Raw genomic sequence first — 10469 nt, 5'->3', positions numbered from 1 at the left:
TGGGAAAGTGTGTGCTAGCAGTGATCTAGTACCTGTGGGAAAGTGTGCTGGGAGTGATCCAGTACCTGTGGGAAAGTGTGTGCTAGGAGTGATCCAGTACCTGTGGGAAAGTGTGTGCTAACAGTGATCTAGTACCTGTGGGAGTGTGTGCCAGGAGTGATCCAGTACCTGTGGGAAAGTGTGTGCTAACAGTGATCCAGTACCTGTGGGAGAGTGTGCTAGGTGTGATCCAGTACCAGTGGGATGTGTGTTAGGAATAATCCAGAGTGATCTAGTACCTGTGTGGATGAAAGTATGTTTCTTCATATCTGATTTCTGATGGAAAGACTTGCCGCAGTATTGACAGGGATAGGGCCGAGTGTCTGAGTGAATCAGCAGGTGGGTGGATAACGTCGAAGAGCGTTTGAAATTTTTCCCACAAATCTTGCAGTTGAAACTCTTCTCCTACAGAAAGGGAAATGTAGACAGATAAAGTTGTTTGACATTTTAATAACTCTCCCATTGATTTGATATCTGCAATAGCATTTCCCAGGTCTTCGAGTAACACAGTCCCCATTAACTAATGATAGCCGGTGAGGCTTTACTATGAGTACCAACAGCTGGTCAACTATGAGGGCATCATAAATGTAATAATCCCACTGCCCGTTCTCTTCCCACAGCTCTGTCTCAATTCCAAACTAATCAAAATCTCTCCATAGCTGTAAAACCATCCCAAACTAATCCCACTACCTTTTCTATCCCCATACCCTGTCTCAATCCCCAACTAATCCCTGTACCAAACTCCCTCCACTTGGTCCTGCATCAATTGCCAAGCTAGTCCCACTTCCAGTTCTCTCACATAGCCCTGCATTAATTCCAAAAACTAATCCCATCGCCCTGCACTCTTCCAATAGCCCCATATCAACCCACAAACTAATTCCACTATCCCCTCACTCCCTATTGCCCTGTTCCAATCCCCAAACTAATCCCATTGCGCCACTCTTGCCACGCAGCACTATATCAATCCCCAAAGTAATCACTTCACTAACACCTTCCACCCCAACCTTAAGTTCACCTGGACCATCTCTAACACCTCTCTCCCCTTCCTGGACCTCTCTGTCTCCATATCGGGCAACCACCTAGAAACCGATATTCATTTCAAGCCCACCGACTCCCACAGCTACCTAGAATACTCCTCCTCCCACCCACCTTCCTGCAAAAATGCTATCCCCTATTCCCAATTCCTTCGCCTCTGCCGCATCTGCTCCCAGGATGAGGCATTCCACTCCCGTACATCTCAGTTGTCCTCGTTTTTCAAGGACCGTAACTTCCCCTCCTCGGTGGTCGAGAACGCCCTCAACCGTGTCTCCCACATCTCCCGCACCTCATCCCTCACACCCCGTCCACGCAATAAGAACCAAAAAAGAATCCCCCTCGTCCTCACGTACCACCCCACCAACCTCCGGATCCAACGCATCATCCTCCGACACTTCCGCCATCTGCAATCCGACCCCACCACCAAAGACATCTTTCCCTCCCCACCCTTATCTGCTTTCCGGAGGGACAACTCTCTCCGTGACTCCCTTGTCCGCTCCACACTCCCCTCCAGCTCCACCACACCCGGCACTTTTCCCTGCAACCGCAGGAAGTGCTACACCTGCCCCCATACCTCCTCCCTCACCCCCATCCCAGGCCCCAAGAAGACTTTCCACATCAAGCAGATGTTCACCTGCACATCTGCCAATGTGGTATACTGCATCCGCTGTACCCGGTGTGGCTTCCTCTACATCGGGGAAACCAAGCGGAGACTCGGGGACCGCTTTGCAGAACACCTACGCTCGGTTCGCAATAAACAACTGCACCTCCCAGTCGCGAACCATTTCAACTCCCCCTCCCATTCCTCAGACGACATGTCCATCCTGGGCCTCCTGCAGTGCCACAACGATGCCACCCAAAGGTTGCAGGAACAGCAACTCATATTCCGCTTGGGAACCCTGCAGCCCAATGGTATCAATGTGGATTTCACAAGTTTCAAAATCTCCCCTCCCCTTACCGCATCCCAAAACCAGTCCAGCTCGTCCATGCCTCCCTAACCTGTTCTTCCTCCCACCTATCCCCTCCTCCCACCTCAAGCCGCACCTCCATCTCCTACCGACCAACCTCATCCCGCCCCCTTGACCTGTCAGTCCTCCCTGGACTGACCTATCCCCTTCCTAACTCCCTACCTACACTCACCTTTACTGGCTCCATCCCCGCCTCTTCGACCTGTTTGTTTCCTCTCCACCTATCCTCTCCTCTATCCCTCTTCTATCCGCCTCCCACTCTCTCCCTATTTATTTCAAAACCCCCTTCCCCTCCCCCTTTTCTGATGAAGGGTCTAGGCCCGAAACGTCAGCCTCTCTGCTCCTATGATGCTGCTTGGCCTGCTGTGTTCATCCAGCCCTGCACCTTGTTGTCTCGGATTCTCCAGCATCTGCAGTTCCTACTATCTCTCCCCCCTTCCCCACTCTTCCCACTTTGGGATTGGAAGAAAACCTGAATGTCATGTGAACACAGTTCCAGAATGGTTTATGTAAGAATAGTAACTAATGTGGAGGTCCCATGTCGTGTTTCAGCTCTTTTTCATTCTGTCAACTCATGTTTCTGTAGCAGTGATGAATTTCCTGTTCTCCACAGACATCCTCATGAGGCACTGTACCCTGCAGTAATATCACCATCTACTGGTTTGGGGAATTATGACACATAGAGATCTCATCATCAGAATTATAACTTTAATAGAAAAATCTGACATTAAATATTCAGTATACACCAGGCTTTCTTTCAGAAATCCTTTGATATTTCATGAGAAAACTTAGTGGTTCAGAGCACAGTAAATATACTACATATGAATATAGTATTTTGTACCACTTATTTATGACATGACATGTTGAGACACTGCACATGTGGATATTGTGTGTAATTTTATGCATGTTTGTATGTGAGCAAAATTTGTGTATATGTCTCTGAAAGTGAAAGTGTGTCTGAAAGTGAGAACGTTTGAGTTTATGTGTGTGATTGTTTGTGAATGTGTATGTGTGTGGATTGTTGCAACGTTGTGTAGAGTACTTTGAATTGGAAGGCAGGAAGTTATAATTTGTTTGTAAAAATGATAGGGGGTAAACAGTGTGTACCATTTAGAGGTGATGTGTTTTTCTAAACTTGGAGATTTAGACAAAAATGTCTGAAAGCAGCTGCAGATATGCAGACAGTTCTGAAATTGAAACATTTGTATTAATTGGAAGCGGTTGGAAACCCAGGCTTGTTTTGACGTTAAGGCAACCAGCTTGAATATCAGCCAATTAATTTAAACCAGGCACCTAGAGACTGAAAACCTATTGAATTTAAATCTGTTGGTGTTGACAACCTAGGGCCGATCCGATTAAAAGAAAATTGACAGGTCATCAAGGGTATATAAGAAGAAGGTTTTCGAAAATCAGAGTGAGAGGGAACTGCCATCGGAAGAGTAAAACTCTGGCTTTCACAGAAATCTTTAAGCTCTCTGATTAAGTACCATCTAAAAGGTACCACGGCACTCTTAGCCAATATTCCTGACATTAGAATTCAACAGACAGAGGTGTTTTGGATACTAGAATTTGACGGAGAAAGGCGTTCCTGGTTGAGGATCAATGGAGTGGTCGCGGAGCATTCCAGAAGTCGCATCCTGACTGTACTTTTGACAGTCTTAAGTTTTAATTTTTTTTTTCTTACTACTTTTGTTTATATAAGTGGAATTTGTATTTATTGGAACAGCATACCATTAGAATTTTGTTTTATTAGGGAATAGTTAGTCATTAAGGGGGAATTGTTTGGTTTGTTAGTAGTTCTATTAATTTGTTCACTGCTAGAGTTAAATAAATAAATTGTTATTTGTTGCTTATAGAGTGAGTGAAAGGATTTTGTTTCATTTAACCTCTCCTTTATAATAGATTGGGAGGTGAAAGGCAGGTTATATCATTTTTCCCATTTCCTTTAGCAAATTATGAGGTGAGGCAAGCTTTTCTGGGTATTTCGGCTTTTAATTATCAGAGGGGTTTGACCTCCTCTCTGTAACAGCATATAGAGTCATACAGCACGGAAACAGACCCTTCAGTCAAACTGGTCCATGCTGACCAGATATCCATATCTGATCTAGTCCCATTTACCAGCATTTGGCCCATATCCGTTGTTGTAGAGGCCATTGACTAAAGTTGTTGTAACAAGGCTGGAAAGGAATTTCCAGATGCCATTCACAGCCAGGCTTGTGGTCTCTGAAATAACTCGATAAAGGCCGGTATCCGTCACCAAGTCACCCTTTATTTACACGTGCATAGTACAAGACACTGACCTTGCTAGATCAGTGCTGGCTCCTAGAGGAACAGAACCCCTGACACTCCTGTTTATATCTGACAGCCAAGACTCCCTGATTGGACCAGGTTAACACCTCCAAACAGGGACTCTTATTCTGAGAACAACCTGGCTGACCTTGTTCCAATTACAACAGTCTCCATATAGAGATACCGGATAAGATTTCCCATAGGAAAAAACGTTAGGGAATTTACTTAGGCTTTTGTAAACACACAGTTCTAAATACATAAGCATTGTAATAAGGGGAATTTTTCAAAGGCCTAGTTACGCCACAGTCCAAACTTTGTTATTTAGTGAAATCTAGAAGGAAATGTCTGATCCTATGGTACTCCAAACTTTTTAGGTATTTGTAAATTAGAAATGCAAACAACAAATAAGTGTGAAAGGGTTAGTTGAATTCCTTGAGCAAATGTTTGTAGGCAGTAAAGTGGCCTGCTGTATCATTAGAAAAGAAATAAATGACCTCTAAAGGACCATCAGCATCAGAAGTGGGGGAGAAGGCAAAGGGAGCTTGTAAAAGAGAGGTCAGAATGGGGGAAGAGATAAAAATTGAAGCATAAGTACAGATGTAGATAATTTGAACAAATTCTTGCATCCAAAGATCAAGGGAAGAGTGACAGAGACAAGTTACAAAACATAGAGTGAAAATGTGGTATGTCCCCTGGTTATTTGTGGAATCTAAACAAGTTTTGTTTATTGAATCAGAGATAGTAGGAACTGCAGATGCTGGAGAATCCGAGACAACAAGGTGCAGGGCTGGATGAACACAGCAGGCCAAGCAGCGTCATAGGAACAGAAAGGCTGACGTTTCGGGCCTAGACCCTTCATCAGTTTTGTTTATTGGCTTGGTAAAGTTGTGAAATGATTGAATTTCACCCTCATCAGTGGATTTCAAATAGATACTTTCTATTAGGGAAAGAAAATTAGTAATGGAAAGTGTTTGGAGCAGAAACAAGAAAGATTTATTTAAAAATTAAACTCTGGTTTAAAACTCACTTACAATGTGAGAATGTGATTCCAACTGGAAGTCAGCGAGACTGTTTGTTTGATCTCTCAGCTGTGGCACAGAATTGTAGTAACTAGAATTCATAGAATCCCTACAGTGTGGAAACAGGCCATTTGGCCCAACAAGTCCACACTGACCCTCTTAAGAGCATCCCACCCAGACCCAAACCCCTATCATATATCCCCGCATTTCCCACAGCTAATGCACCTACCCTACACATCCCTGAACACTGGTTAATTTAGCATTGACAATCCACATAACCTGCACATCACTGGACTGTGGGGGGAAATCCAGAGCACCTGGCGGAAACCCACGTTGACACAGGGAGAAAGTGCAAACTCCACATAAACAGTTGCTCAAGGCTGGAATCAAACCTGTGTCCCTGACACCGTGAGGCAGCAGTGCTAACCACTGATCCACCGTGCCACCTTCTTAAAGGCTTTATAACAGTTAGTGGACAGTAATATCCTTTCTAATAGACTGTTCTATAAATTGCAATATAGAATTTGGAAGAGTCCTCAGTGATAAGCAAGTTTTTGGGTTATTAGCAAATAATGCAGAGCAGCTGGCAAATGTTTGGGAAGGAGTATAAAACTCAGAATTGAAAAGTGGTTTAACAGCAGGTATTGAGATTCTAAAACCAATGATAAGAGTATTTGGGAAACATTATGAGATTATAGGAGGACCTAGGACTGTCCATAGAGTTGTCTGTAATTGATCGTGTGTTTACTGGATTGCATGTATAAATTAGGGAGTGTGGCTAACAATGATGTCAATGTTGCATTCATTATTGTAATGTGAATGGTGTAAAAATGTTATATTCAGCCAGGAAAATTGGAATGTCACTGATCTCTCCTCCTATCTGAGCTGTATTTTAAGAGGGCAGCTGGGCCCCACGTGAAAGCCAAATTCGGAGTGGTCTCTGGCCTCTCCTACATGTGTGGTAAAAGAGCTCTGAATAAAGGTCACTTGTGCTGCGAAACACAGAACTCAAGATGACTGTTTGATATTTCTCCCTATAACATCCCTTTAAAACCCTTCCTATTCATATACACATCCAGAGGCTTTCTAAATGTTGTAATTCTACCTGCCTGCATTTCTTGCTTTGGCAGCCTGTTCCATACACACATTTACCTCTTACTCCTCATGTCCTTTTTAAATCTTTTCCTTCTCACCTTAAACGTTTAGTTTTGGACTCCCCTACCCTGGGAAAAAGACCTTGTCAATTTACCCTATCCGTGCCCCTCATGATTTTATAAACTTCTATCAGGTCACCCCTCGGCATCTGACAATCCTGGGAAAATAGCCGTAGCCTATCCAGCCTCTCTCTATAACTCAAACCCTGTGGTCTTGGCAACATCCTTGTAAATCTTTTCTACACCCTCTCAAGTTTAACATTCTTCCTGTAGCAGGGCGACTGTGTATATGTGAATTAGAGGATGTGAAAGTGAGAATGAGAGTATTGAGTGTTTGTGTCTGCATGTGAAACACTATGTGAGTGTGTGTATCTGGAAATGAGAGTGTGTGTAAATGAATGTTTGTGTGAGTGTGTCTGAGTGACAGTGTGTGTATGTGAATGTTTATGTGTGTGCAAATGTGTGTCTGTGTGAACATGTGTTTATACATGTGTGTGTTTGTGAATGCATGCAAGTATATATGAAAGTATGTATATGTGTTGTGACTTTAAGATGTGAGTTTTGTCCTGGTTTCTTTTGGAGAGAGATGGGAGACAGTTAACGAGCAGTCTGTGAGAAGACAAACAACTTTTGAAGCCTTGGGGTTTTTCTTTAAAGTTGGAATAATAGAAGCAGCCTGAGTGTTTATGGTCAAGCTCTGGCACATCAAGGATTTTTAGTTAGCTTTCAGCAGTTGCTTTTTGGGCTTGAAGAAGTGGTAGCTACTTTTCCCTCCCTCAAATATAGACAAAAGCTGGGGATTCTCTTCCTAGGCTGCTGGAATTCATGTGAGACAAAATCTGTTTTCTGAATTCGCCTTTTTGCTACAGGGTGTGTTTATAAGATGTTACTACATTGGAACAGTTAATTAGAAATAGTTACTGTATCTATTATTCTGTTAAGTTTTCCTAAGAGTTAAGTTATTCTGTGTTCTTCTTTCTCTTGTTGTATTGTGTTTTGCTTAACGTCGTGTGTAGTTTAACCAGTCAAATTGCATCTGGAACACAGCACTTTACATTTATCTTTAAAATAAGAAAAAGTTAGGGTCTAGGCTACCTTCTTAAAATATTTCGAGGGAGTCTGGTCGTGTCCATGACAGTGTGTGTGTTTGAGGATATGTGTGAGTATGTGTGAAAGTGTGCATGTTGGTGTATGTTTGTGGATGTGTACAAATAATTGTAAAAGTGTGTTTGTGGGTGTTTAAGTGTGTGTGTGTGTGTGTGCGTGTGTGTGTGTGTGTGTGTGTGTGTGAGAGAGAGAGAAAATATGAGTGTGAACAGGTAAGTGTGTACAGAGATTGCAGATCTTACCTTGACCTGGGAATGTGTGGCCTGATGTTGTTCCAGACTGACAGCATGCCCAAAGGCTTTGCCACAACCCTCACAGACGAAGAGCTGGCTGCCACTGTGTGACCTTCGTACATGCACCTCTAGCCCATGAGAAGTTGAAAACACCTACAAACAAATGCAACAGATATAAGAGTGGCTTTCAGTGATTCCAGATTGCAGAATGATAGATGTGTACAGCACAGGAAAATGCCCTTCAGCACACTGAGTCTGCACCAGTCAAAAATAATTAGCCAACTATTCCAGTTTGACAAAGCAACTCACTTTATTCGTGCTACATCCACAAACAAACACTCTCTTCAATACTGATCCTGTATCATAGCAGTGTGTACCTCTGCAGAAATAGACAAACTGACGCTGCAAATTGAAGTAAATGAATATGATCTCATAGCCATTATGTAAATGTTATTACAAGGAGATCAAAAGTGGGAACTTGACATTCATGAATGTATGACCTTTTGGAAAGAAAGGGCGGGTGGAAAATGAGGTGGTGGAGCATTGCTGATAAGAGATGAAATGAGGTCATTGTGAGAGAAGATCTCAGCTCGGATGATGTAGAGTCCATTTGGGCGCAGGTTAAAAAAAGCAAAGGAATGAGGACATTGGTAGGAGTAGTGTGCAGGGCCCCAAACAGTAGCCACTGTGTAGGAGAAGCTATAAATGAACAAACATTAGGAGAATATAACAGAATATAGCAATAATTATGAGTGACTTTAATATTCATGTTGATTGGGTGAATAAAATTGGAAAGGGAGCAACAAGAACTAGTTCATTGTGTGTATTAGGGATAGTTTCCTGGAGCGATATGTCATGGAGCCATCCAGGGAGCAGGCTATCCTGGATCTGGTAATGAGGCGGGTTGAATAAATGACTTTAGAGTAAAAGATCCCCTAGGAAGTAGTGATCATAAAATGATAGAATTCAATATTCAGTTCGAGAGTGAGAAACTTAGGTCCGAAACAACTGTGTTTAACTGAGTATTGGAGTTGGGATATCATTTTGAGGTTGTATAGGACATTGGTGAGGCCACTTTTGGAGTACTGTGTACAGTTCTGATTGCCTTGCTATAGGATGGATGTTATTGAGATGGGGAAGGTTCAGAAAAAAAATTATCAGGATGTTGCTGGGACTGGAGGCTTTGAATAGGTTGGGTTATTTTTCACTGGTGTTTAGGAAGTTGAGTGGTGAGAGGTTTATGAAATGATGAGGTGCATAGACAAGGTAAATGGCAAAGGTCTTTTCCTTAGGAAGGGGGAGTTCAAAACTAGGGGACATATTTTTAAGGTTAGAAGAGAAAGATTTAAAAAGTTCCTGAGGGGCACCTTTTTCACACAGAGGGTGGTTCTTATGTGAATGAACTGCCAGAGGAAGTTGCCAGATGCAGGTACAGTTATAGCATTCAAAAGACATTTGGATAGGTACATGAATAGAAAATGTTTAGAGGAATATGGGCCAAATGCAGGCAAGTGGGACTAGTTTAGTTTGGGAAACTTGGTAGGCCTGGATGAGTTGGACCGAAGGGTCTGTTTCTGTGCTGTATAACTGAATGACTGTAAATCAAGGGAATTACAATGAAATGCATTAGCTAAAATGAATGAAATTAGTTAGCAAAAGGTCACTTTGCTGCAGCTTTGAGAAATGCAACAGGTCTGGCAGCATCTGTGGAGAGAGATAAACAGAGGAAATGACTCAAGTCCAGTGACCCTTCTTCAGAACTGGTAGTAGCTGGGAAAAGGTGGTATTTATGATGATGACTGTGATCGGGGATGGCGGGGGTAAAGTATGAGTGGACAGGTGGAGACGGAGTTCAAAGAGATAGAGAAAAAACCAGTGTAGGTAGACAAAGGGATTGTTTATAGTATGGCTATGGAAGAAGAGAATTCAAATAAGTGATAATGGGGACTCTGAATAGTCTCTGTCTGTGTGGGTCTAGTGTGACTGGGTATAATTGTGGCTGTATTTGTTTGTGTCTGAGTGTGATTGTGACTACGTGTGACTGTGATGTTTTTGTTAATGGATGTATTTCAGTGTGATAGCGTGAGTCTGTGTGTGACTGTGAATGACTGTGAGTGGTTGGGTGTAACTGGGTGTGACTGTGACTGTGTGCATATCCACATTTCTCTGTATATGACCGTGAATATAACTGGATGTATCTGAGTGTGATTGTGATAGTGTGTGTTTGGATGTGTGTCAGAGACACCGTGACAAGGTGTAATTGTGATTGTGTGCGTCTGGGTGTGATTCATTACCTTGTCACATTTGCTGCAGCTATAAGGAGTTTTGTGCAGGCTCCGCTGTGTGTAGATGACATTACTCTTATCTTCCATGTTTCGTGCAGTGCTCTGGCTCTGAAGTGTGCTCCTGGGGTCCAACATGGGTGATAGGTAATCCTCAACCAGATGTTTAAGTCCAACTGTGGAGTAAGCACTCCAGGAGTACGGTTGGAATTGTAATCCAAGGCTGTGAGGTGACTCCGAAGAGTGAAGCAAGTTATCTGAAATCAAAATATACAACCAAGGTGATTTAACTAACTTGACCAAACAATTCCTTACTATTGCAGACTCTTTCTCCTTCACATAT

General features: G+C 42.8%; 1 protein-coding gene across 1 annotated transcript in view; it reads right to left on the bottom strand.

Annotated features, from left to right (window-relative positions):
* LOC109919443 (zinc finger protein Gfi-1b-like) overlaps positions 1-10469 on the bottom strand; it is a 36972-nt gene that overhangs the window by 787 nt on the left and 25716 nt on the right. Inside the window, exons 4-6 of the mRNA XM_048618014.1 lie at positions 10139-10383; positions 7854-7997; positions 279-444 (exon numbers count right to left, since the gene is read on the bottom strand). Coding sequence (XP_048473971.1) covers positions 279-444; positions 7854-7997; positions 10139-10383 — 555 coding nt within the window. The remainder of the gene's footprint in view (positions 1-278; positions 445-7853; positions 7998-10138; positions 10384-10469) is intronic.

The sequence above is a fragment of the Rhincodon typus genome, chromosome 38, assembly GCF_021869965.1.
Source record: "Rhincodon typus isolate 14 chromosome 38, sRhiTyp1.1, whole genome shotgun sequence".
In the NCBI taxonomy this organism is placed as follows: Eukaryota; Metazoa; Chordata; class Chondrichthyes; order Orectolobiformes; family Rhincodontidae; genus Rhincodon; species Rhincodon typus.
The sequence above is the reverse complement of the archived record's forward strand: the minus strand, read 5'-3'. Positions and strand labels throughout refer to the sequence as shown.